The 27,936-nt window shown below is 24.7% G+C and overlaps 5 protein-coding genes across 5 annotated transcripts; 4 read left to right on the forward strand and 1 right to left on the reverse strand.

The window, feature by feature from the left end:
- Positions 1–7,138: 7,138 nt before the first annotated feature.
- OCT59_009788 (uncharacterized protein) lies at positions 7,139–9,766 on the forward strand (the record flags this gene model as incomplete). The annotated part of the gene is made up of 6 exons (XM_066132603.1): positions 7,139–7,743; positions 7,820–8,133; positions 8,202–8,382; positions 8,469–8,534; positions 8,599–9,552; positions 9,645–9,766. The coding sequence occupies exons 1-6, from the start codon at positions 7,203–7,205 to the stop codon at positions 9,764–9,766; spliced, it is 2,178 nt and encodes a 725-aa protein (XP_066000230.1). The 5' UTR covers positions 7,139–7,202.
- A 3,380-nt stretch (positions 9,767–13,146) lies between these two features.
- On the forward strand, positions 13,147–14,055 carry OCT59_009789 (uncharacterized protein; the record flags this gene model as incomplete). The annotated part of the gene is made up of 4 exons (XM_066132604.1): positions 13,147–13,377; positions 13,450–13,526; positions 13,636–13,746; positions 13,818–14,055. The coding sequence occupies 4 exons, from the start codon at positions 13,147–13,149 to the stop codon at positions 14,053–14,055; spliced, it is 657 nt and encodes a 218-aa protein (XP_066000231.1).
- Positions 14,056–17,000: 2,945 nt separating this feature from the next.
- On the forward strand, positions 17,001–18,516 carry OCT59_009790 (uncharacterized protein; the record flags this gene model as incomplete). The annotated part of the gene is made up of 4 exons (XM_066132605.1): positions 17,001–17,254; positions 17,326–17,457; positions 17,635–18,095; positions 18,176–18,516. The coding sequence occupies 4 exons, from the start codon at positions 17,001–17,003 to the stop codon at positions 18,514–18,516; spliced, it is 1,188 nt and encodes a 395-aa protein (XP_066000232.1).
- A 1,030-nt stretch (positions 18,517–19,546) lies between these two features.
- OCT59_009791 (uncharacterized protein) lies at positions 19,547–19,798 on the reverse strand (the record flags this gene model as incomplete). The annotated part of the gene is made up of 1 exon (XM_066132606.1): positions 19,547–19,798. The coding sequence occupies one exon, from the start codon at positions 19,796–19,798 to the stop codon at positions 19,547–19,549; it is 252 nt and encodes an 83-aa protein (XP_066000233.1).
- A 2,209-nt stretch (positions 19,799–22,007) lies between these two features.
- On the forward strand, positions 22,008–23,535 carry OCT59_009792 (uncharacterized protein; the record flags this gene model as incomplete). The annotated part of the gene is made up of 2 exons (XM_066132607.1): positions 22,008–22,291; positions 22,356–23,535. The coding sequence occupies exons 1-2, from the start codon at positions 22,038–22,040 to the stop codon at positions 23,533–23,535; spliced, it is 1,434 nt and encodes a 477-aa protein (XP_066000234.1). The 5' UTR covers positions 22,008–22,037.
- Between the last annotated feature and the right edge of the window lie 4,401 nt (positions 23,536–27,936).

A 27,936-nucleotide genomic window follows, 5' to 3' on the forward strand; every position in this document is an offset into this window, starting at 1 on the left:
CCAAACAAATTCTTGGCTTTCTGACTATCTCTAATTAAAAAAATCATGAGGATAATCTTTTAAAATTGCAAATTTCAAATGAGAGCTGAAATTACAAAATTAGACATTTTTGTTATGGGTATATTTAGGCATATTGTATTTTCAACAATTAAGAACTCTGATTCTTTGCAATCAGTGTCGGTCAAATTATATACTAATTTAAATAAAATTGATAATTTATCCTATTAATAAAGATTTTAAAATTAAAAGTGAGATATACTGTACAATCTTTTTATTAATAAAAATACAAAATTAACATCTCAACAATTTGGAATCAAAATACAACTTATTCCTGATTTTGAAAGATACTTTTCAGATATTAAATTCTTAGTAGTTGCAATACTTGTTTAAGTAATAGTGTTTTTAGATTAATTTACAGAAATATGCAAAATCAATTAGTGAATTAGAATTTATTGCAAAAATAATTATGGTCAGTATTGATAATTCCCATAAAAACTTGGCCAAGATTTATTATGTAAAACAAATATAATAACTTTTTTATGATTTATTTGGCAAAAATCTTCGTTTAACGTATTGGCCCAACTTTAGATTTCAGAAAATATTTTTCAGATGATTTTTGTATATTTTAAATGTATAAAAATAGGTGGTAAATTATGTTTAATGTACCTCTTAATCGTATTGAATTAGAAACTTCCAAGTCGATTAATTGAGAGTCAAACTAATTAAAGCAACAAAAAAGTTAATAATAATCAATTATTTAAAAAAAAATAAAATGTTTAAAAATAGAAAATACTAGTTTAAATTATATGTAAATATTATAACAATAAGTAATAATAGAATTAATTAAATAACTTACCATCTATAAAATATTTTTTTAAATAAAGAAATTAATTAGTTTAAATTATATAAATAATATAAATATAGATATCATATAACTTACACCCTATAGTATTATTAATTATTAATTAGTAGATATAAAGATAATATAAAAGTATTTACTGTAAATTATATATATTACTTACAATCTAGTTATTTAAAGTAAGAATATAATTAGTTAAATTATGTAAAATATATTAAACAAATAAATATAATATATATATTATAACTTACTATCTGTAATATAATCAATTATTAAATAGTTATATAAATAAAGAATTTAGTTATTTGAATGTTATATAAAATAAATAAAGTAAAGAACTAAAGATTTAAATAACTGATAACTTACCAACTACAAATTATTGAATAAATTATTTAATTATATGGAATACAATAAAAATAATGAGTAATTCATTATAGTTAATCTAGATAGTATTTGAATTATTTATAAATAAAAATTTAATATTTCAGCTTAATACACCTTTAGATTTCGTGGTGTTACTTTCTTCAAATGTCTCAATACTACTAATTTCAAATTCTTCAGTGCCACTTTCTTCAAATTCTTCAATATTACTGGAAACTAGTTTTGTTATATTTGAAATTTAGTTTAATTATATTTGATTATTTATATATAAAAATTTTAATATTTCAATTTTGTTTTGTATGTTATATTTACTTTCAGGTTCTTTGGTATCACACAAAGCTAGTTTTATTATATTGCAAGTTTGTTTTAATAATTTTGAATAATTTTAATTTATATTATTATTCATGTTACATGCTTTACCTTTACCAACATATTGGTCCATTGCTATATCAAAACTCTCCCTAATTGAAAAGATAAATATCTTTATTATTATTATTATTATTATTAAATGCCTTTTAAATACCTTTATTAGTATGAGTAAATATAGTAATAATATTTATGCAAAATACATTACGTTGCAAAAGCATCAATCACAAGTACAAGCATTGCATCATTGCCAAACTGGAATGTAAATCAATTATTACAAAATCGCAATAATTGGTTAATCATTTTATTTTAGGTAATTATTAAGTACCTATTAAGTACTAATGAAATGATTATCATCCATTTTTATATAAAATTAGTTAGTTTGCTTATTTTATTATTTTTATTGTATTATTTTTAAATAAATATAAATTATAGCACTTCAAAACAAAAAAAATTTAATTTATAATTGACTATTAAAAAGTTTTGAAATAAATATAAAGTGATAAAAAAAAAAAGCACTCCAATTAAAATGTGTGATTATAGTGTTATACACAGTAAAATTTAATAAACCAGATCTTTGATAAATTGGATTTGGGTCTAAACCGGACTTTTTTGCTAGAACTAAATCACATATATTAAAATAGTTTGATATATCAGAGTTTACTATAATGGATCAATTTTCTAACTAGCTATAGTAAAAATAATTGATAAACTGGATCACGTGATAATTAACCAATAAAATTTAAGTAATGTGATGCGATAAATCTTAATTTTGGCCGGAATTATAAAAATCTTAATTCCGGCCAAAGTTATATATTAAAACATTTTATATTCATTTTCATGGCTTCTGTGATTTAAACTAGGATGAAAAATTAAAATATAGTGCATATTAGTTTTATTAGCATGAATTTTTAAAAAAATTCAGTATAATGATTTTCAATATATCAAAATTTTTTCAATATGCCGGATATCCTGATAAACCAGATATTTTTGATGGAACTGACAAATCCAGTTTATCAAATTTCACTGTGTATTTCAGCCACCTTCTTTTTACAAATATAAGATCATGTTTCCTAATGGTTAATTTCTGTAAATTTAATTAGTGATCAGCAAATTTTGTCTACATTATACTAATTTATACTAATTATTTTGTCACTAATCAGTAAAATCATTACTAATCAGTAAAATCATAATTGCTTAATTATAAAATTATTTTCAAAAATTTATTTTTGGGGTGAGTGGGGTTATTCACCCATACAATCAAAGCATGAGCGAAATTCTATTTGACCCTTATTGTTACACAATTATTTATATTAAATTTACAGTACAATATATATTAAAAATGATCAGTTATATGGTAACATAAGTTTTTTACTAAGTAAGTATTGACAAAACTTTACATATTCTTTCATTAGCATGTTTTACTTTCATTTTCATTGTAGGATCCAGTAGAATCCAGTATTTGAAGCTATTTGGCTATAGAGCATATAAAACCAATATATAATGGGATAGAAAGTTAATAGTTTTATGTTTAGGAAAGAATAACCTGTTTTGCTATACAAATTTTCAAGACCTTCTCCTATTGTTATTTTATTGTTTTGTGAGAGGAGATCTCAAAGATCTTTTAGTTTGTGAAGGTTGTTTTTATAGATTAAGTTTTAACATTAAGTCATAGTATATAATGTAAAATATTATACCATTTTTTTTGTCATAACTTTCAAAGTTCAAATAAAAACATTATATATTATTATAATAATTATGTTTAACTTCTGCTGCTAATAAAATTATGCAAATGATTCATTTTGAACTAAAATCATGTGATCATCAGCCAATTATAGTTTGTATATGGTGATCCAATTAGAGATAAATTCTTTCATGCTTACGATCAACTGGTATTTATATTTATATTTTTTTTTTTTGTCAAAAATTGTGGGATAAGAAATAATAATAGAGGTTATGAATTTCTGATTTTTGATTACTAATGCTAATACTTTTTTTTTTATAAAAGAAAGCAATTAAATTTTTTCTTCTTAAAATCAATTGGAAATCCATATATAAGTATACTGAATTGAATCAATAGATACTGGACTTATCTTCTTTTTTAATGATAATTGATTTTTAATTTAATTAATTTTTTGAAAAACTCAAATTTTTTATTATTCTAAACAATAATAATCAAAACAACCAAATTCCAATAAGATTTGAAAAAAAAATAATGTATAATATTAGTAAAACTAATTATCACTATTATTGAATTAGTACTGTAAAAAGACCCAAACAATATATATACAGTATAGGTCAAATGAAAATTTCAAAATTTACTAATATCAATAAACAAACTATTTTCAATCCTGCTAAACAAACTCTTATTAGTATGACATTAAGATTTTTTACATTACTAAGCAATTTATTTTGTGACAATTTATAAAAAGGGTAACATTATTTGGTGACTTGTTGGCTGTGACATAATGATGATAAGAAATTACAATAAGAAGTTAATTTTGGGAAAATTTGAACTTTGTGAAAAATTTACAAGACAAAATTTACAAAGAAATGAGAAAATTCGTAATCAAATTAATAAGCATACGTAATGTCCAAAAAGAGTAATATTGGATATGGAACTACATGGGAATTTGAAAATACATAAAAAGAGTAACTTTTGGAATTAGAAAAGGCGTAATATTTTAATAACTTATGGGAAATAATCAATAAATGTTAGTAAGTTGAAAAATTGTGAATTTTTAATAATTATTTTATCGTTTTATATTATTTTATTTATGAAATACAATGATAAGTAGGGAGAATTATAACAATTTGATATGATAATTAGGATTTTGAAGTTTTATTAATGAATTATGAAAGTTGAAATACGAGAATAATATTAAGTATGGGAAATTATCAAAGTTCAGAATTATAAATTAAGAAAGTATAATGAGAAATGAATTTTTGGACGAAGGAAGTATTTTGTTATTTTATTCTTCTATTTTATTGATATTATCATTAGTATATTTTATATTTAGGAACCAAGCATAGAACTCGGGATAAGTTTAGTTATTTTGTATTAATTTATTATATGATTAAAGAAAACAATGTTCAATGACTGGTGGCAAATGTACGTCAGTACAGGCACGTATCACGATTCACGAGTCATTTTCCAAAATTTTAAATTAAATAGATTATTGCATAACTGTTTATAACTTTAAATTTTTTTTTATTATAGTTTATATTATTTTATTGATGAAAAGCAACAAGAGTTTGCAAAATTAAATCAAATTTGAAATAAAAGTTCAGAAACAATCTTCCGTTGCATTTCTGAATTAAATCCTAATTAATAAGTAAATTAAGTTAATATTTATGCTCAAGAATATAAAAAAGAATAAAAATAAAATATCGTTTAAATATTGAGTATAAAATTGAAAATAAAGAATATTCATTATGTTAATATAGTATTTTATGAAAGAAAATAAAAAATTACTAAATATGCACAGTATTAAAAATCTTATTATGGCTGTATCAGCTGTATCATGAACAAATTATGATTGTTACATCCAAGTTTGTGTAATACTTCTTTCACTCTTTTATTATTAAAGCTTTGTACTCTTAATCCCTATAACAAAATATCTAATGATGTTTCTTCCTTGAACGATATACTTGTCAACACATGAATTATAACAATTATGTCAATAAATTAATTTCAATAAATAATGAAAATTTTGATATTAAGTTACTAGAAATTACAAGTAATAAACTTTGTATGATTGTATGTTATTGTACGGGTGGGTATGTGACGCGAAGCGTCACATCAGATCATTATTAAGCACGCCCGTACAATAACATATTAATATTTACTGAAATTGAATAATATCTTTAATAATAGAACAAAATATAAGAAAAGTTATAAGAAAAAATATCTCATATTAAAGGTTTAAAAAGTCTTAATAGAAAATGGTAAATATAGTTTCTTAATAATAGATTGTAAACCCAACTTTTTGACATTTTATGAGGAAATCAAGAACAATGGAAACAAAATTTTCAAGAAAACAAAGTAAAATGGAAAAGAAAGTCAAATTTTGATAGAAAAATTACCAGCAATTAAAAACAAATGACATTATACTATCAAATCAAATTCTCACGATCAACTGCCCTGTAGAACATATTAACCAATAGTTTAACGTCATCTCAGACGTTACAAATTTAAAACTGGAAATATTAATTGGCGTAATCAATTATTAACTAAAATAAAATTCTTATGAAATTCAACTCTTTGATGATACAGTAATTAGGCCAGGACAAGAAGGTGTCTCAAAAGCATCTATAGCACTTCAATATGATGAAGGGCATAAAAAAATCACCATTTGGAGAATTAAGTTTCAGAGGAAGAATCTGGTGAAGTATCAGATGATACAGAAGAACAACGTCCACGCCTAGTTGAATTATTTAAGTTATATATATCAAATTTAAGAAAGAAATAATTACCTTAGTTACCGCCTCAATTATTATATTATACAAAAACTATTGAAATTTATTTAGCTCAAATAAGAAAATTAATTCAAGAAACTCTAAATGGACGATGCTCTACTGTTAAGTTTCCTAGTTAAGTTGAACGTCCAAGATCTAAGTGCGAGAGTATTCTAGAACTTAGTCGTTAAATCTAAAATTATTAAATACGATAAACAGTTAAATTTTTGTTTTTCTTACAATATAGGATAAAATATTTCTTTAATATTTATTGACAAATTTAGCATTACTTTTTTTTTGAATACGAAGCATCATTAGAAAATACAATTACTAATGTTGATAGAATAACCTTAGTATGTAGAATCTGTAATATTTCTGCATCATTAAAAGAAAAGGTACATTGATTGTTTAAGGTAAAAGTCTCCATGCGTGTTTTGATGATCAGAATGAGATCGGAATTACTCGTTATTCACTTGTGCAAGAAATAATCAAGATAAATTTACTCTGGAATATTTGTAACAGATGTGAAATAATAAAAGATATGAGTTATTATTCATCGGTGTTCATCGTTGGTCTATACCAATTATAATAAAATTATTCAGAGGTATATAAATTTTTAAATTTGTTTTGCGAAATCATATTATGATATTTTTTTTGCATTTTTTCAAAAAAAAAAAAGGAAAAAAGAAAAATAATTAATCAAATTGAATAAAAATCTATGATGAATATGATTAATGTACCGCTCGTTATAACGGGCCATTAATAAATTTTTTCTAATTGTCGTTATAATGAGATTTATTACGTTTTATATAACTCAAAATAAGTATGAAATTTGGAATTTTGTAAGTTATATATTTTTTGTTTATTATAAAAAAAAAAATTTTTTTATTTTGTCAAAAATTTCTGAAATTTTTGTGGTGAAAATCATGAAAATCACATGCGTAAAATATTATCTGGCCGTACATACATTTAATTTTATAAATTGTCAGCCGAGTTTTCGGCAAAAAATAAGCCGTGTGTAACGTATGCAATAATTGTATATGTATCACTGATCAGCTGTACACAGTCGAGCGTTGCGCCATTACGCCCTATACGCAAAAAAAAAGAAAAGAAAAAAAATTTGAGGACAACGACATCAATGGCATCAGGAATTGCTGGTACAATTTTAAAACTTAAGACAGATTTTAAAAAAGCAAAAGATGAATGTGCTAATTTAGTGGAAGAAAATAAAAATCTTAAACAAGAAATTCAAGTTTTAAAAGAGAAACTCCAAGAAAAGGATAAGCAAATTGAAAAACTTCAAGAGAGAGATGAAGAATTTGAAAAACTTCAACAGCATGTTCAAAATTTAGAAAAACAAAGAAATGAAGAGTTATTACAATTACAAGAACTTGAAATGATTTCTCAAGATTTCCAAAATGAACTGGGATTATCAGAATTGGATGAAACTAAGGAGAATGATATTAAAGTTGAAGAAAATAATGAACAACAAAATTATGATTCTAACGATTCGACAACTTTTCCTTCTGTTGACCAAAATAAAGAAAATAATAAACAAAAAAGTTCTAAGAAATCGTTCTTATATAATAATAGGGATAATTTTTCCGAAAGTATGAATAATGAACAAAAAAGCTCTAAGGAATCGTTCATATATAATAATAGTGATGGATTTTCCGAAAGTATGTTGTCAACTTTTTATTAATTGCCAATTAAATATGGAATTAAATACCATAATTGATTTTATGCGTTTTTCAGGTTTAAAAGAAAATACAGAAAAATTTGAACTTAACTCTAATATTCAAGCTGTGGTTGGGTTAGATTTTGGAACAACTTACTCTGGATTTGCTTGTTGCCATGTTTCTAATGAAGAATATATATATTCATATGATTCATGGTCAAATAATAGAGATTACCTAAAAATGCAAGTCCCTACAGTTCTTGACTACAATTATGATTATTATATTGAATTTTTCAAATTATACCTAGGCGATTCACCAGATAATTTGAAACCAAAACTTCCAGTTGAATATAAAAAGGCTATTACAGATTTCTTTAGGAAAATTAGTGAGGTACAAGAAAAAATTCTTTATTATTAAAATTCATACCACATATTTACTTGCATGATTGAAATTTTAAGGATATTAAAAAAGAAGTCCAAAATCACTGGTTAGGAATTGATTTCTTTGAAAATGTATTATTAGTTCTTACTGTTCCCATGGGATTTTCAGAAAAAGACAAAGATATTATGAGAGAGTGCGTATATGATGCAAACCTTATAAGAAATAAATGCTCGAAAAAGTTGCAATTTATTACAGAATGTAAGTAAAAAATTTAGGCTAAACATCTTTTTCAATATTTCACGTTAAATGTGAAGAAATTCTATTTATCTTATATTTATTTATAGCTGAAGCCGCAGCACTTTATTGTATGAAAAATGAATTAGAGGAGCATGATTTGTTGACTACAAGAAGTATGTTATTGTTTAACCAGTTTAAAAGTTATTTTAATTGGGGTTTAACTTTGTTTTTTTTCAGACTCATTCATGATTGTTGACAATGGTGGTTGTACTGTGGATTTGTCTACTTGTAAATTGGTTGGAAATAATCCATTGCAATTAGGTAAAGTTACCGAATACATCAGAGATTTCTGTGTAAGTACATTTATCAATGAGGAATTTATAAAATTTTTACGTGAAAAACTTGGAAATCGTGGTATTGACCTATTAATGGAGGTTAAATATGACGAATTTCAAGGACTGGTTAATAGTTTCTGCCATAGGATAATATATTTCTCAGATGATAACATAGAATATCATGATGTCTTAAATGTTAATGATTATCCATATTTGAAGCAATATGTCAGTAAAGAAATAAGAAAAATCATGGAAGAAAATGATTGGGTTATTAATGTTGTTGAGTATAATGATATAAAAAAACTGGTTGATCTTATGATTGATAGAATTATTCGTTTGATACATATACAAATTTCAAATAGTCAAGAAACTTGTTCAGGAATATTTTTAGTTGGAGGATTCAGTGAAAACGAATATTTGCAAGAAAGAATTAAACAAGAATTTCATCATAAAGTGAATACTATTTCAGTCCCTTATAATCCTACAACTGTAATTGCACATGGAGCGGTAATTTATGGGTTATCTATAAGTTCAAATTTGGATAAATTAGAAGATAATACTAATAGTAGCTCCTCAAGAGTTCTTGATTATACTTATGGAATTCAATTTAATTCGGATTGGAAAAATACTGACCCTCCTAATAGAAAAACTTCTGACGGAAAAATTTCTAAATTTATTTCTTTGGTCAAACGAGGCACTGAAGTTACATCAGATCAGGTCTTTTCTTTTAATTTTAAACCCGAATCAGGCCAGGCACACATAAAATTTGAAGTTTATTATACAAATGAAGATTCTGCAATGTACATTGATGAACCAGGAATGAAATTACTTGGAGTATTAAACGCTGATCTTCCAGGTAAGTTTTAAAAACCTTATTTACAATATTGGTAATATTGGTTAATTATTTGTAAGTTTTTTCTTATTTAATTTTTTAACAATCATTATTAGATACTCATCTTGATAATAGAAGCATTGATTTTGGACTTATTTTCGGTCAAAATGAAATTACTGCATTTGCAAGGAATGAACTTAATGGTCAAAAATTTGTAACTACATTTTATTATCAATAGATTCAATAATTTGTTTTTTAAATTTCAAATGTCATGTATAATTTTGTAATGTTTATATATATATTAAATAAAAAACTTTGAAACGACTCTGATTTTAAAAAAAAAACTATACTTTAATATATTGCAGTTAGCACACGTAAAAATTGAACAATTTATTACTTCGGAATGGTTATATACAAAGGGTGGCGAAAACTTGTACATTCACTTTTCTGCATATCTATTCTAGTGATACGATGAAAAAAAAATTTTGCGTTGGAAAATCTGTAAATATTATTTTCAAAGTACAAATATTTGGGTATTTGGATTGAACCTTTTAAATGATTTAACTTAACAAGTTTGGACTAGTATCTTTTCGATTAAATGGAAAAGAAAATTTTCAGAGATTTGTGTGTATGAGACTTTTGATTAATTGATTTAATTATTCGCGTATAATTTTAAACTTCATAAATATTACTATATCGACAGACTTCGGTAGGTGGTTGTGTTTTTTTTCGATCCTCTTTTTTTTCTTGATTACCAATACTAATGATATAATTTTATTTCCCCCTTTTTTTCTTTAGCATTAAACGATTACTATTTTTTTTTTAAAAAAAGAAAATTTTTGTCTTTTTAAAAATGGTTAATTAATTGTAAGTGATCGATAAAATGATAAGTTGATACAGTACTACTGTAAAAAAAAAGATAAGATCACACAATAATTTAATTTAAAATTTTACCCAAACGTTCTCGCTATCTGGATTTTCACTGATCAAAAACTTTATTACAGTAAGTTTACAATGGCAAGAAGTTTTCGTTAATAAAATAACAAAATATTTGTTAGTAGGATAAAATAAATGTTGTATTTCATATACTTTAATAGTTAAATAAAAAAGTTATGTATAAATTTGAAAGGTCGGGTCTTATTTACTTCATTGTCATTATAGATTTAATTAAGCCTATATTTTATAATATATACTTTTAAATGGTTAATTAACTCAGTTTAGAGTTTATATTTATCTTTCATAAATTGAACAATTTTACTTTGTAAAGATAGGTAAAATTTTTATATATATTAATTAGTATGCAAAATATTCTTATTTGTTGTAAAGTTGTGGATTAATATGAATAGTTATTTTTCTCATATACAGTATTTCGCGGGCAAATTTTTTAAAAATCACATGGAATTTACATTTGACTTTTATGAGCTAATCTGTCATATGGAATTGACCCAATAAACCCAATAAACAGACTTTAATAAAGCTACTGGTGGACGCGCTAGTCGTGCTACGGCGAATCAGCAAGTATAGAATATTATGATCCATTTAAAAAAATTCAAATTAAAAATATTTTTTTTTTGTCAGCGTTAACTATTGAAATTTATTACTTTTTACGCGTCTAACGAATAAATTTTGTATACTATGATTAAATTAATAACAGCAATAATAGCTAATATTACTATTATAATATGTGGATTGCTTGCACTGCCTACAAGGAAAGTAGTGGTATACATAGTATGCTTTGCACGTACATCCTTCCACCTTTGCTTCTAAAAACTAAAGCAAAACCATCGTAATATCCATGTAGACAATATGTTCATCATTTAATATCTACAAATTAAATATAGTTCATTAGCATCAACAAATAAATAATTCAGTTAGCCGCCATTATGTTCTTCACCTGTATATATTATAAACCATATAATTTGAAATGATTCCATATTCCATTCTTTAAAAATTCAATTAGAACCATTTTTAAATATATTTAACTAAATTTTATGTCATTCCTTACCTTATTTTGTGAAAAAATTGAATCAGTAATATTATTCCTTATCTCATTTAGTTAAAAAATTTTATTGATTTCACTTTCACACGTATTTTTATTGTTAAATATAGTCTAGTTTCACACTCTCCCCCTTCATTTAATTTTATTTCCTACCTTATTTTTATAAAACACTCCATTATTACTTTCTAGTTTTCCACATATTTTTGCTAAATTGAGTTTTCTTTAACAATAATTACTTGACTTGCTTAAACTTTATTTAAGGTTAATTTGTTTCGGCTATTGGTCTTGAGGGAAAGAACGTGTAGGGAATTATTTAACAGGAAGTATATAATCAAGTAATTTATTAATGCCACACAATCAACAAAATAATATCTTATTTATTGAAATAATATTTGATTAAGACTATTTGATTTTGCAAAGTTTTTCCATAATAACATACATTTTTAGGATTAGCACGTTGAAGAAATTTTTAACATTCAAATTTAAACAATATGTTAAAAATCTTTTCAATCATATTCCTTTTTTTTTGTAACACTGATAATTTGTAATCAATTTTTTTTGTTTAATGTTGTAATAAAAAAGGATCTAGAGTAAATAAACATGACGGACTTTAATAGTTACCGTTTTTCTAGTACTGTATATCCCATCATATGATTTAACGTTACTGATTTTTCTACAAATATTCTTTTTTTGTGAGTTATAAAATTATTTTCTTCATTTTTTTTTGCATTTTTAATCTTTTATTACCTTTTTACTATTTTTCTTATAAATTCTTTATTTTTACATTTTCTTTTATCTTTCTGACTTATTTTGTTATTTTTTCGTTCTCAATGACTTTGAACATAGTCACATTATTCAGAATTCGGGAAGTATCTACATTTTTATAATGATATTAATTCTTTTTAGGTGATAACCACCTCTTCGAGGAGCATAGTGAACATTATTAGAATCGCATTATTATTAGGCAACATTTACTAATAGTTAACTTTTAAATGCTAATAATTAGCTTCGATTGGAAAATTTTACATAATAATACACGTTCAAAATTTACAAATAATTTTAGTATTGTTTTAATTTACTATGTATTAAATTTTATTAGAGTTGTATTACTATTGAATAATATCTATTATTTAATAAAAATAAAATTTTAACAATAAATTTAGTTATATAATTTTATTTGTTATCAAAATTCATAAAAAAGTCCACGTGATTTCTCAGATTGCAGCTGACGTGCCTCAGATAATCAGATAATCAAATAAACATTGATTACATCATGCACCAGCCTGTCAATATAAATACTGATTTTATTTCAGTAAAATAAAAATAAAACACTTCTGAATTCTCACGTTAAAATTTTATTAAGAATTTTGTCACAATCACAAGAGAATTTCATCGTAGAACGTGAACCGCGTCTTTTTTCAACCACACACTTTATATATCTCGTAAAACCAGGTACATTTATTTATTTATTTATTTATTTTTTGGAAATCGGGAAATCATAATATTTAAAGACAAAATATACATGGTATAAAGTCTAATTAGATACCATCCAGCTAAATGCTGGACCCGTCATGTTGTTCAAGAAGGACCTCGACCAGAACACAACAGAACCAGCCAAGATGGTAAAACCTGGTACACCAAGTGTTCATGAATACTTTATGAAACAGAGCGCGTCCACCTGGTGTATTCAAAATTACATTAAATATATTCATGAGAATCTTGAGAATGAGATGATTGATTTTGATCATGCTCTCTCACTTTTCACTGAGAGCTTAGATCAAATCAATCAGAACTTTGGTATTCTTCTTTCGATTAAATCTTATTGTAAAAGTTATCTCATATGGTTAAAGGTACAGTACTGTTGCTATTATATTATTGAATAATACAAACACAATATTTATAGATTTAACAGTCCTGCGCAGGTACTGCAACTATACAAACGTGTTGCAGTATTTTTGATTCCAAGAAAAATTTTCTTGAATTCAATGATGCTGCTAAGGTTAGTTAACATACTGTATATGCACCAAATCTGTTGAATTAGATATTCACATTTTATTATTGTCTGTAGACTTCAATAGCTATTGATACGAGGACGGAATCTTATCCAGAGTCATATGGATCTTTGCACCACCAAGGACTCCAACCCAAGTCCATCGGGATTTAACGAATTTGCTTTCAACACCTAATAAGAGACCATTGGGAAATGAAGAATTTCAACAGTAAGTTCCGATTTTCTACTTACTCTATATCAGGGAAATGTTCTAATAGTGTATATTTTTTTCTGGTAAAGTTACTCCCAAGAAATCTCAATAATATGCGCATTTGGAATGACAACAGAGGAGTTGATGAAGGAAATTGGCAAGGAACTAGCTAGGGAGTTGTCCACTTCACGTGATAACAATCCTTCCGTATGGACGCCTGCCCTGGAACGATATATAATCACTACTCTTAAGGAAAACATTGTTCTCGGAATTTTTATCGATATAACTTACAGAAAACTGGGAATAATTTCAGGCAGGCAGTTTTAGAACATGTGTCAGATATTGAAAATGTGTTGTTCAAGTCATACTGTGAGAAGGTTCTTCTCAATTTGTAAGTACTTTTAATATTTGTGCTATTAGTGTTTCCTGAAAGTACTAACATTTTGAATCTTATTTACAAATAAATAGTTCCCATATCTTTGACGTTCATTCAACAATGCCTCAGGATATTGGTGAATGCAAATACATAATCTACCTTGTAGCGTCACTTTTCAAATTTTACGAAACCACCTTTGATTATCTTTATTTTGATTGGATAGAGTCACATGCTTGTGCAGCAAAAATGATTAACCGGATGCCTACAAAAAAAATATAAAATTTTTTAATAGAAAAAAAACAAATTAAAAATATTATTACAGATAAGTTTCGAATGACATATCCAAGTCCTAAACTGAAAGAACCAATACCTACAAAAAAAAAGAGATTAAAAAAAATAAATTAAAAAAATGTTTCAAAATTTTGAATCGAAACTTATCAGATCCAAGCCCCGAAGCCGAAAAAACTGACACCTACAAAAAAAAAATTAAATTAAAAAAAAAACAAAATAAACAAATTTTTAAAAAAATTTCGAACCAAAAAGCAATGAAAAAGAAACATTAGTTTGTTTCTTAAATTTAAAACCTTCTCCCTTTCCAAAGTCCAGTTTCATGTTCAAGCCAGCGCCTACAAAAAAAAATAATGAAAAGAAATGTTAAAACATTTCTTAAATTAAAAAATATTCCAACTCTTTCTTACTTTAAAGTCTGGTTCATTCGGGCCGGCGCTTTACAAAAAAAAATAATGAAAAGAAACGTTAAAACGTTTCTTAAATTAAAAAAAAAGATAAAAAAAAGTTTCAGCTCGTTCACACCTTAAAGTCCAGTTCGTTCTGGCTGGTAATTTCTACAAAAAAAAAAAAATAATGAAAGAAACGTTAGTAAAATGTTTCTACAAAGTTAATTTTAAAAAAAGCTTTACCTCTCAAAGCCGAAATGAAGCCAAAGGAGCTTATCTATGTACTTGCAGACCGAAGCTGAAACGAATAAAATGCCATTCATGAAAATTTTTTAAAATTATTTTATCCAAATTATGGTGTAGTTAGCCGGCAAATAATTAGCCGTGATCTGGACTGGCTCCAGATGATCGGCAATCAGGAATTTGGCTCCGTTTTTCGGCTAACTACACCATTATGTCGAAAAGATCCTAAAAAGTCTAAAAATATTAACTTTTTTGATTATCTTTCGCCGATCAGCTGGTTTCTTGCAAAAAAAAAAAACTAACTTTATTAGATTATATTAATAAAATTTAATGTATAAATGGATTAATACTGTAATTGTTATATAATTGAACTAACTTTATTAATCCATATTGCAATTGTGTCAGTATATATAAGCAGATTAATAAAATTATTAAATAAAATCTTTGATCTCTATATTAGGAAATATTAACAATTGAGAAGACGAATAAATGATGTAAGTCTTTTTTAGAAGAAATTTTTAATCATACTCCTTGTTTTAAAGTATTAGTTTTTTTCATTTCATAACTCATAAGCCACGAATAAATTTTTTTTTGCATTAAAAAGTTATCTAATCTTATACGGATATTATACATAATTATTGAGAAAGCTGAAACCATGTGATGCATTTTTGCATTTTTTCTAAAAAATCTTTTTTTAGGAAAAATACATGATTATTGTAATTATTTAATATTAAATAAGTAAATGGAAGCAAATAAAAAAAAATTTTTTTTTAAAAAAAAAAGATTTAAGGTGAATATATAACTACTGAACTATATAAAGTCTAATCTGATTATAGTCTTGACCCAAACCAAAAAAAAGAATAAAAAATATTTTTTGGGTTAAAAAAAAAATTCCAAAAATTAAAAAAAAAAGAATGACTAAAAATAAAAATTATTATTATAGAAATGGTTAGTCGTGGTAACTAAAAGAAGAAAAATTATTACTTTTTTTTTGTTAGTATTAATCCATCAGAATAAAAAAAAATCTAGTTAAATTTTTAATTAACCGGAAATGTATTAGTTTAAAGATTGGTTATTGTAGTCAATTAATTATGATATGATAAATCAATGTTACACAATTCAAATTATTTATACAGTGTAATCTAAATATGACAAAATTTTTTTAATTAGATAGATTCCCAATTCTTTACATAGTTACATAAAAATCTTTTTAGTTATTAGATAAAATCGGATGAGTTCTTCTTCCGTTAATGTTCCCTGGAAGAAATACATATTATTTTTTATGAATTGTATGTTGGCATCTAACTTTTCAAATTTTTTTCTGTATAATTGACAGTTACCATTAATTTAAGTAGTCAAATGTTTTACTAATGTTTTGTGTCTTTTATAATTTTTATTATTAATTCCTTGACAGTTATTGTCGAAGTATTGCAGAATAATTTTTTCAGCGGGTGTATCAATCCATCCAATACAATTCGAGAATTCTTGATTCAACTTCTTCATGTCGAATTCTGTAAAATTAGTGGCAAGCTCATATGGTAAACTTGACAATAAACAACAGTCAACAATTAGCTTATAAAGATAGTCAAATTGTTGAAACAAATAATAAAATGACTTACGTTGCCTCATCCCACCTGGCTTTCGAGGTTTTCCACCAGTACTTGCGATATTTTTTCAGTTAGCCGGGCTCAAAGACATCAGAAGTGGAGGTAAAAGAGGTGGTTGCAGTATCTTGAGTTGATTGAATATTTTGACTAGATACCATATTATCCAGATTGATATACTTTGGGAGTTCACAAATATTACGCAATATTCTAAAACTTTCCGTTGCACAAGATAGTGATCTACAATCAAGTGCCGAAGTAACGTTAGTAAAGCCAAGGTGACGCAATGAACGTAATGAATTGTGTACTACCGTACATCAATATTTAAGTTTAAACCATGCCTGAAAATTTTTTTTTTTTTTTTTAAAAAAAATGATCGCGCAATTTTTTTCGAAATTAAGTCAAAATTATATTGAATTATTAAAAGATGATGAATATTATGATGTCACCATTGAAGTTGGCGAAGATCCTAACGTAAAAATATTTCGTGCTCATATGAATATTTTATGCTATCGTTCACCATATTTGCGACAAGCTTTAGCTTCAAACAAAAAGAATAATGATAATATTTTATCTCATATCAAATTACCAAATACATCACCGGAAATCTTTCAAATTATATTAGAGTAAGTTTATATATTATAATATGACATGACCTTGAATGTTCAAATTAATATAACATTTATTTTTGTGATAGGTATATTTATGGCGGTATTCTTTCGTTGGATGAAAAAGATACTTCAGACTTTCTTAAAGTATTGGCTACTGCAGATAAGCTTAGTCTTCAAGAACTGGTTGATTATTTACAAGGATATTTAATTGAAAATAGGTCTGAATGGTTGGAACAACATTTTGGATTTACTCAACAAATTAGTTCACAATCTAATAATTTATTGAGACTTCAAGAATTTTGTACAAATTTAATGGTTCAGTCTCCCGAGAAAGTTCTTAAATCATTAAATTTCACTTCATTTCCTGAAAAATCTTTAATTTCGATTATTAAAAGTGATGATTTACAAATGAAAGAAATTGAAGTATGGGAATATGTATTAAAATGGGGACTTGCACAAAATCCAACTCTCATTCCAGATCTTAAAACTTGGTCTGATGATGATTTTAAAACAATGAAAAATACTCTACAACATTGTTTACCTTTCGTTAGATTTTATTGTTTATCGCCAAAAGAATTTTCACAAAAAGTTCGTCCATATCAAAAACTTCTAAATCAACAACTTTATGAAGATATGTTATTATTTTATTTAGATCCTGATAGTGTATCATCTCATAACATTCAACTTCCTAGAAAAATTAAAATTAATAAAAACATCGAAGAAGTTATTTGTTCACAAATTGTTAATTCTGGTATTATTTCAACTATTTCAAGATGGATAGATAAAATTGCTATTAATAATAACAATTTTAATGAATCATATTTACCATATAAATTTGAATTATTATTAAGAGGAAGTCGAAATGGATTTACCCTAAAAAATTTCATGAATTATGTGATAATAAACCTAATACTGTTATATTTATTAAAATAAAAGGAACAGAAGAAATTATTGGTGGGTATAATCCATCAATTTGGGAATCTTGTGCTAATTGGGTTTGGGGTAAAGCCGAAGAACGTTTTATTTTTTCTTTTAAAAATAAGAATAATTTTAAAGATGCAATTTTGAGTAAAATAATATATTCTAAATTTGCGTTATGTTTTGGTCCTACAGCTGGTCCACATTTTGGTGGTGATATTAATATATGTGCTTCAAATGTATTGGCAGATTATAATTTCACAGAGTATTTTAAGGGGCATTATGAAAAAAATATAAGAGATAGTGAAGGTAAATTTACTATAGAAGATTATGAAGTGTTTAAAATAACAAAGAAATAAATATAGTGTTTAATTAATGAATTTTATTTAAGGCAAAAAATATAATAAAAATATTTATACGTCATTTATAACATTTTAACAAAGAAATAAATAATTATTTTTAACATAACAAACTTATACTAGTTTATTTTTGTTAAATTAATGTATAATATTTTATATTTAAAGCGTACTAAGATAATACTAAATGTCTACTATAAATAATTAAATAAAGGTCTTTTTATACAAGTTTGTTGAAAAATCAAGTTTCTATGATTTATTTCTTAACTCATCAAAAAGGATTTTTATATAATCATGTTGAAACAATAATTTCACACAAAGTTCTATTAACTAATAAAATGAAAAAGTGTCTTTTTATAATAATGTATTATTTCTTTAATATTAAATAAAGAATATCATCATTGTTTAACATTGTTTAACTTAACATCGTGAATATGTTACATTTACGGAAAACAATATCTGATATGTATTAAACATTTCTTACAGAGCACTCAATGAAACCTTCACAATAGGAATCATAATTAAAAGTTAAATTACATCACGAATAGTGTAGTACTTGCTATTTTTTACCTAAATTTCGAAGAAAATATATTTTTTTCTGAATATTGAAGAATCAATACTTGTTCCAATAAAGTTAATCGAGAATCCTTATTCTAAAAAACGGAAATATCATGACTTTTTTTTTAACGTAATCCGAGGGTAGCTGCAGAAATAGTATTTCTAATGTAAGAAATAAAAAAAATCAAAATTTGGTTACATTTCCTACTAAGTTAAAATCTGAACATTTCTCTTAAAAACTCTTGTCGCCGTTAAATTTCTGATGTTAGGAGATTTTAACGAATTTAGCACGCAATATTTTAATGTAAGATTTTTTTAAACATGCACAAAAAACTTGTTTTCTTTAATATTTTATAACGATAAAGGCCTCTATATCAAATACCTCTCCCTTGTGATTTTCAAAAAAACGATGAAAAAAAATATAATTTAGACCGGAATTATAAAATTTGGCCAGAATTACAACCGAAATTATAAATCACATGACATGTACATAACCGGTTATAATTCTGGTCAAATTTTGGTCATTTTTTAAGGATTCATCAGTAATATTTCGTGTCTCAAGCAAAGCAACTTCTTTATTTTGTAATCTTAGATATTCATATTTATTATAATCATAATATAATGGACCTTCATTCCATATTGCTAAATATTTAACGAAATAACCTTCACCTATTTCTTCAATATTATTAAATTTATCATAAGTTATTCTACAGCCAAATAGGATCATGCTTTTTTCATCATGCTGAAATCTTTTTATTAAGCTATAAATAAACTACTATTGCATAATTATTATTGATATTTTTGACGTTGTTTAATCAATAGTTTATCGTATTTATAAGATGATCATTGGCGGCTGCAGAATAACACAGTTTTTAGATAGGGGTTAGAATATCATCGAACTGCGAACACAGTTATTTGATGGGGTTAGAATATCACCGAACTGCGAACCAGTTCGGTGATATTCTTACACCCCTATCAAATAACTAATATATATATCCATTCAATTATTTTATCAATTATAATATCATCAATTTTTTCATTTTCACTGGTCCAATTTGATAAAATAATTTTAAATTATTCACTTGACATGGTTTACACCATTTATATTTTGAATGATTTTTACTTATATATTGTTCGTCACATTTTTCACATCGTCCAAATTTATTTTGAGGTGGCATTATTAATTATTTTAATGTTGAACTTTTCTTTGAAAAATTTGGTCAATTAAACTTGTCAGAACAAGAGGAAAAAATGAATTTTAATTGGGAAAAAACGCCAAGAATGTTTGTTGTACAACCGTAATCATCATGTAGTAAATATGACGCAAAACATATATTGTATTTAAGATAAATCTAATAACAAAATATTATAGTTCTGAATTTATATAAAATCATAATGAAATAAATATATAATTATACTTTAAACTATCCTTCGATTTTACCTTAATAAAGACAAAGATTTGGTATAATATTATAATTCATAATACAGTAATATTATGACTTATCTGATTAATAATTTTAAACATACTTAAAGAATTGAGACAACAAATTTTAGCCTAAGAAAATTATTTATATTTTAAGTAAAAAGCTTTGTTATATTGAATTTAGAATTATGAGTAAACAAATTTTTGATTTATAATAAGATGATTAAAGGCTTATTTTCAATATGCAAATATTAACTTTTAACTTTTAATAAACTATCCATGTTGTAGTAAATTAAACAGGTTATGCGTCAAGTTCAAGACAATCAATTATTGTTATTTTCTATAATCATTATAATAATTATTAATTTAAGTGGAATATTTATAATTAGGCGCAACCAAAAATTAACTGAATAAGAAAATATTTAGAAATTGAAAAATAAAAAAAAGTTAATCGTAAATTAAACATAATCAAATGATAACTTATCTTTGTCTTAAAAGATTAAAATTATTCTTTCTTCACTCAAAAAAAAGTTGAGTTCAAAGATTAAAACAAAAAAATTCCGAGGATTTCAATAAAATCCTTTCATTATTTATTTTTTTTTTTATTATTTACTGATATATTGAAATATTAAAACGATGATATCATTAATTTTTAGTAGAATGAAATCACAATATTAAATTATGATCCACATTACTTTTAGTGTAAAGCGAAATGTAAAATTCTTTTAGTTACTACGGAATAAAAATATTTATCTTGATCCTAATAAAAATAGTTAAAATAGAAGATAAAGTTTGCATAATGCAGAAAAAAGCAACGGCAACGAGATATCTAGAAATCTCATATATATAACGTGATTGATTATTTGTCTTTTAATGTTTTCAGGTTCGTGGTTTTCCACCACAATCATGATTAATGTTACCATAAATCTTTTGAATAAAACTTTTTATTTTCCTAATTAAAAATTCATATCTCCAGATTTTCTAGAAAATTCTACTATATTATTTGGAAAGATATTGAATAATTGCATTAACTAAAAAATAAGAGAAGCAAGAAAAGCCAACTCGTGAATATTTAGCTATTCTATATCGAATAGTTAAGAATCAGAAATCAAAAAACTGCATTATTATTTTTAATAACTATTTTTGAACCATTTTTATAAACATTACACCTATCAAAATGTTGCATGCAAAATTCGTTAAAGGTAAAAACTAAAGATATGAAATTTTACTTGTAAAACTAGAAATATAACGGTTAAAGGGTCAAACATTCCAGATTTTAACTTTAATATGGAAAAGTTTAAATTAATGGAAAGATACAAATCATTAAATTCTAAACTTTTTTTTTATCACTTTATTTGTGATCTTCAAATACTGCGGGAATTTTTTTCATAAAAAAAAATAAATACCTATTTCGGAAGACAATTGTACTACTATTGTATATTGTACTACTACCTGAAACGTTATAAAATAAAACTTTATTTATTTTTATTTTTATTTTTATTTTTTATATATTTTTTTTTTAAAAAAAAAAGAAAAAAGAAAAATGGTTACTCAATTTTTTTCGAAATTAAGTCAAAATTACATTGAATTATTAAAAGATGATGAATACTATGATATCACTATTGAAGTTGGTGAAGATCCTAACGTAAAAATATTTCGTGCTCATATGAATATTTTGTGTTACCGTTCTCCATATTTACGACGAATATTAAAGTCTAACAAAAAGAACAATGATAACGGTTTAGTCCATATTAAATTATCAAATACATCACCGGAAACCTTTCAAATTATATTAGAGTAAGTTAAATATTATGATATGCATAATTTTAATAATCAAATTATAACTTTATTTTTATAATAGGTATATTTATGGTGGTATTCTTTCATTGGATAAAAAAGACACATCAGACCTTGAAGTTTTGGCTACTGCAGATAAGCTTAATCTTCAAGAACTAGTTGATTATTTACAAGGATATTTAATTGAAAATAAATCCGAATGGTTAGAACAACATTTTGAATTTGCTCAACAAATTAGCTCCAATTCTAATAATTTATTAAAACTTCAAGAATTTTGTACAAATTTAATGGTTCGGTCTCCCGAAAAAGTACTTAAATCGCTAAATTTTACTTCACTTTCTGAGAAATCTTTGACTTCACTTATTAAGAGAGATGATTTACAAATGAAAGAGATTGAAGTATGGGAATATGTATTAAAATGGGGACTTGCAAAAAATCCAACTCTCATTCCAGATCCTAAAACTTGGTCTGATGATGATTTTAAAGCAATGAAAAGTACTCTACAAAGTTCTTTACCTTTGGTTAGATTATTTTGTTTATCATCAAAAGAATTTTCACAAAAAGTTCGTCCATATCAAAAACTCCTAAATCAACAACTTTATGAAGATTTATTAAACTTTTATTTAGATCCTGATAGTGTATCATCTCATAACATTCAACTTCCTAGAATAATTAATGAAAACGTTGAAGTTATTTGTTCACTAATTGTTAATTCTGGTATTGTTTCAACTATTTCAAGATGGATAGATAAAATAGTTATTAATAATAACAATTTTAATGAAAAATATTTACCATATAAATTTGAATTATTATTAAGAGGAAGCCGAGATGGATTTACCCCTAAAAAGTTTCATGAATTATGTGATAAAAAACCTAATACCGTTACATTTATTAAAATAAAAGGAACAGAAGAAATTATTGGTGGGTATAATCCATCAATATGGGAATCTTATGGTTGGGCTTGGGGTAAAGCCGAAGATAGTTTTATTTTTTCTTTTAAAAATAAGAATAATTTTGAAGATGCAATTTTGAGTAAAATAATAAATTCTGAATATGCGTTATTTTTTGAATCTATAGCTGGTCCATATTTTGGTCTTGATATTAATATATGTGCTTCAAGTGTATCGGAAGATTATAATTGCACTGAGTATTATAAAAGGCATTATGAAAAAAATATAAGAGCTAATAGTGAAGGTAAATTTACTATAGAAGATTATGAAGTTTTTCAAATAATAAAGAAATAAATGTAGTATTTAAAGGATGAATTTTATTTAAGACAAAAATATAATAAATTCTGTATTTATACATATATTGTAACAAAGAAATAAATAAATTATTGTTATATTTACGTAACAACTCTCAGTTATTAAATAGAAATTCTGTTTAAAATTAGGATATTCAAATGTTCATTTAAATCAAGTAAATTAGAATATTCGACCATAGAATTTTGTGATTCGAATCTGTCATGAGTTTCGATTCGTTATACCATGATTCGAGTATACTATGAGATCATGATATAAATTGCCGATCATGTAAAATGCTTTTTGCTAATTTTTCAACTAATACTTTGATTTTTGTAATATAAACTGAAATCATAATAAAGTCCATAACACGTAAAAAAAAATTGTCTAAAAGTCACATAATATTTAAATATTATAGTTTCAATGCATTTGAGATCTGAATATCATAAATATTCATCTTATGAAAAGTTATTTAGAATGACGTAACTCTCATGTTTTTTCTCATGTAAATTTATGATAAAATGACTCATCTAGACTGACACATTAAATTCCTTCTCAAATTCTTTTTTATATAACTTGTATAAAGTTTATAGGTTGATGGGCAAAATGCGCATTTTAGGTGGTTTCACGTACGTGATGCCATACCTGCATGATTAGTAGTGTGTGATAATTAATATGTATTACAACATGTTTTATAATAATAATAAACTTTTTTCAAACTTTCAAACTTTTTTTCACCATTTTCTAATTTTTATTGCCATGCGTACGTGCGTAAAATGTTTAAATATTAAAAATATGTTTAATTTATTTTATAAAAATACGTTTATACTACATAATTGATACTTCATAATATAATAATATAAAAAAAAAATAATAATAAACAAATTATACAAATTACAACCAAGAAACCTAAAAAAATAACTCATCAAGTTATATCCCTCGTACTACATAGATCTCAAAATTATTCCATATGGAATCCTTCACCAGTACCTCTTTGGATGATTTTGGCTACTTTGAATTATTTACATTCGGGAGGATGGACTTTATCTTTGAATAATTATAGTTTAGATTTCTTTAACGATAGTGATTAAGTAATTATGATAAAAAAAAATCAGACGTAATAATGTTATTTATTTTATATAATGTGTATACCTAAATAGCTATGATAAAAATATTGTCAAATTTTGTAATTTGTCAATAAAATTTAACATTTAAAAATAAATTCTTACTGTCAGGAAGCTCCAATTCATCTTGTTCTTCTGAATGAAGATTTGGATTGTTATGTGCTTCATCTTCATCTACCAAATATATAATGTATTAAAATTAAAAAATCAATGAAAAAACATTATAAAGTATTATAAAAATATGAGTTTTTTCGCACCATTATCTTTAATATGACGATTCATTGTTTGCTGTTGCATTGCTTCAATCTTATAATTATTTTGAATATCTAAATAAATTAAATCATTTATTAATAAAATTATAATATAATTAATATACTATAAATTATTTTACTACTTGCCATTTTTTGAGCTTCTTTTAAATATATTGGATAACTTTTTGCTGCTAACTAAATAATCTTAAATATAAGTTATTCATTCATTTCAAAATAAAGATATATTATATAATTACCATTAAATATGCTACTTATTTTTGAAATACTATTTTTCTTACTACTTAATTTGTTAAATTCATCAACTAAAAAAGCAAAATAAGTCAATAAATAACGCTTAATTATATAATATTTAACATAAATATAATTGCCCTTACTATTATTAGGAATATGAAAATCATATGAGTTATTACTATGAAATGCTATAAAAAAATTAACCGTGTTATCATTAATTTTATAAATTAAAAATTATATAAGAATTTGTTTAATTTATACCTTCTTGTTCTTCTATTATTGTTTAAATTAAAAAAAAAATAAACATTATTAATTAAATATATTAATATACTCTTTAAACAATTAACAAAAAGCAATAAATACCTTCTGTTGCATTTCTTGGTTCAGGAAGATTATCAAATTGATGAAGTTTACTTGTAAATATTTTGCTACTGTTCGTATAATTTTCCATTTCAAAATTATTATTTTCTTCTGGTTGAATTAATGATTCATTTGATTTACTTTGATAAAATAAATTAATTTCTCTCATTTTATTATCAAGTGTATCAATATCAAATCTTTTTGATGGATCAGCATCCCAACATTGTTTCATTAAATTTTTATATTCTAAAGGAGTTCCTGGTACAATTTTTGGTCTTATACCATTAACAATATTCATAGCAAGATCATAATCATGTTCACAATCAATAAAAGGTGGTTGTCCAGATGAAATTTCCCACATAAGCATTGCAATACTATAAATATCAGATTTGAAAGTCTGTTCTCTTCCAATAATAACCTCAGGTGCAATATAAGGTAGATTTCCATATATACTTTTTAATGGTTTATCTGCAGGTCCACAAAATCCAAGGTCACTAATACGGAATGTATTACCAAGATTATATAATATATTTCCAGAATGCAAATCTCTATGAATTGCATTTTCATAATGAATTCTTTGAAGTGCAAGTGTTATATCAGTAATAATTTGAATTCTTCCTTTCCGTGTAAGTTGATTATGATATTGTTGTAAATATTTTCTTAAATCTATATCCATCTCATTCATTACAAGCATATAATTTCATTTTGATGGATTTTGTGTTAATCCAAAACATTGGACAATATCACTCCATTTATTGCTTATATTTAAATGTGATTTAGCCTATAAAATAAACCATTAAAAATTTTAAACAAAATATTTATTTGTTAACTTTTTAATATTTTGATTACAAACCTCTTCAATCCAATTTTGATTTGCATTTTCAACATTTTCTAATTTTTTAAGAACTACATAACAATCTCCATATCTTTTTAATTGTTGCTCTTCAAAATCCCATTCAATAAAATGCCCATTAATCCAGCCTGCCGTATAAATTTCTGAAAATCCACCTTTTGTTAGATATTAAATATTTTGTAGATTATTATATGGAATCCATTCTGGTATTAGTCCTGGGTCAATTGTCTTCATTTGACATTCTTGTATTAAATTATCAATAATAACATTTCCAGATGTCCAATTTGAAAATTTTGCTTTTAAATAATTTCGAACACAATATTCACAAAATGTTATGGCTAAACATTCTTGGTTACAATTTTCACAAATTCTTTTTGTTCCTTCATTAAAAAGAAGTTTGGCAAGATCATAAGTTTTAGTTAATATTCTTATTGCTTCAGATTTTTCATTTTCCGTAAGTGATTCATCATCAAGAATTGTTTGTTTTTTAAATTCATGTCTTTTGTGTATATCATTATGAATATTGTAATCTGTTAATGCATATGATCTATTAAGTGCATTATTAATTAATTTATTTTTAGTATATGACATAATGAAATATTTTATAAGGCTTTAAATCCTTTTATCAAATATGTTTATTAATTTTTTAAATAAAAAAAAAAAGAAAAGGTTGAAACCGGCGTTTTAACTTCGAAGTTATACAAATTAAAATAGTAATGTGTAACCAAAATGAATGTTACATAAAGCAACTTGTACTACCTACATTTGTGATATGCATGCAAATCAACGTTACATACAAAAGAAAGAAGAAAAGAAGTCGTCATTATATAAATTACTAATTTGATATGTTAAAATCTTTTTTTTTTAATTTCTCTCTTTAATAAAAATCATCAAGAAACTATCCTAATGCCACACTTCTCAATTACGTAGACGTAGAAGACTAATAATTAAGCACTGCATACGCCACATACTAATATAGTAATCCCGGTGGTTTTGTTTTATAATTTTTAGAAGCTATAAGTATTACCATCCTTCCAGAAAAAGTCCCGTAGCTAGTACAAATAAAAATCTTTAACTTGATAATAAAAAATTTTTTTTTGGAATATTAAATTATTTTAATTATTTTTCCGTTCTTATCATCCTTGATCTAATGATCTGCAAGGTGAAGTGCACAACATCTGCTACTTCTGTTCCACTATCTATTTAATCACTTTCTCATTTATGGTCACCATGTGACTATCATCTTTACTTCGCCACCCGCAGCAGGTTGAAAATTTTTCTTCATCAAAAACTTTAAGGTCATATAACATCTTATTTACTTCATAAAAGTTAAATAAAAACACTCTTTTTATCAAAAAAAAAAGGCTTGGACTTTCTTTATCGTTTTTCTAAAATATTTCAACTTTTGTTAAAACGTCTCTGGTCGTTTGGTCAATATTTCTCTATTTTCCAAAAATAAAAAAATACATAACCTATAATAAAAAAATAACAAAAGTTGGTTTAATAAAGAGAAACTCAAAAATTAATAAAATTTGTACCACTTCAGTCTCTTCATGATATAACT

Source organism: Rhizophagus irregularis, chromosome 18 (genome assembly GCF_026210795.1).
Source record: "Rhizophagus irregularis chromosome 18, complete sequence".
NCBI classification, from domain to species: Eukaryota; Fungi; Glomeromycota; class Glomeromycetes; order Glomerales; family Glomeraceae; genus Rhizophagus; species Rhizophagus irregularis.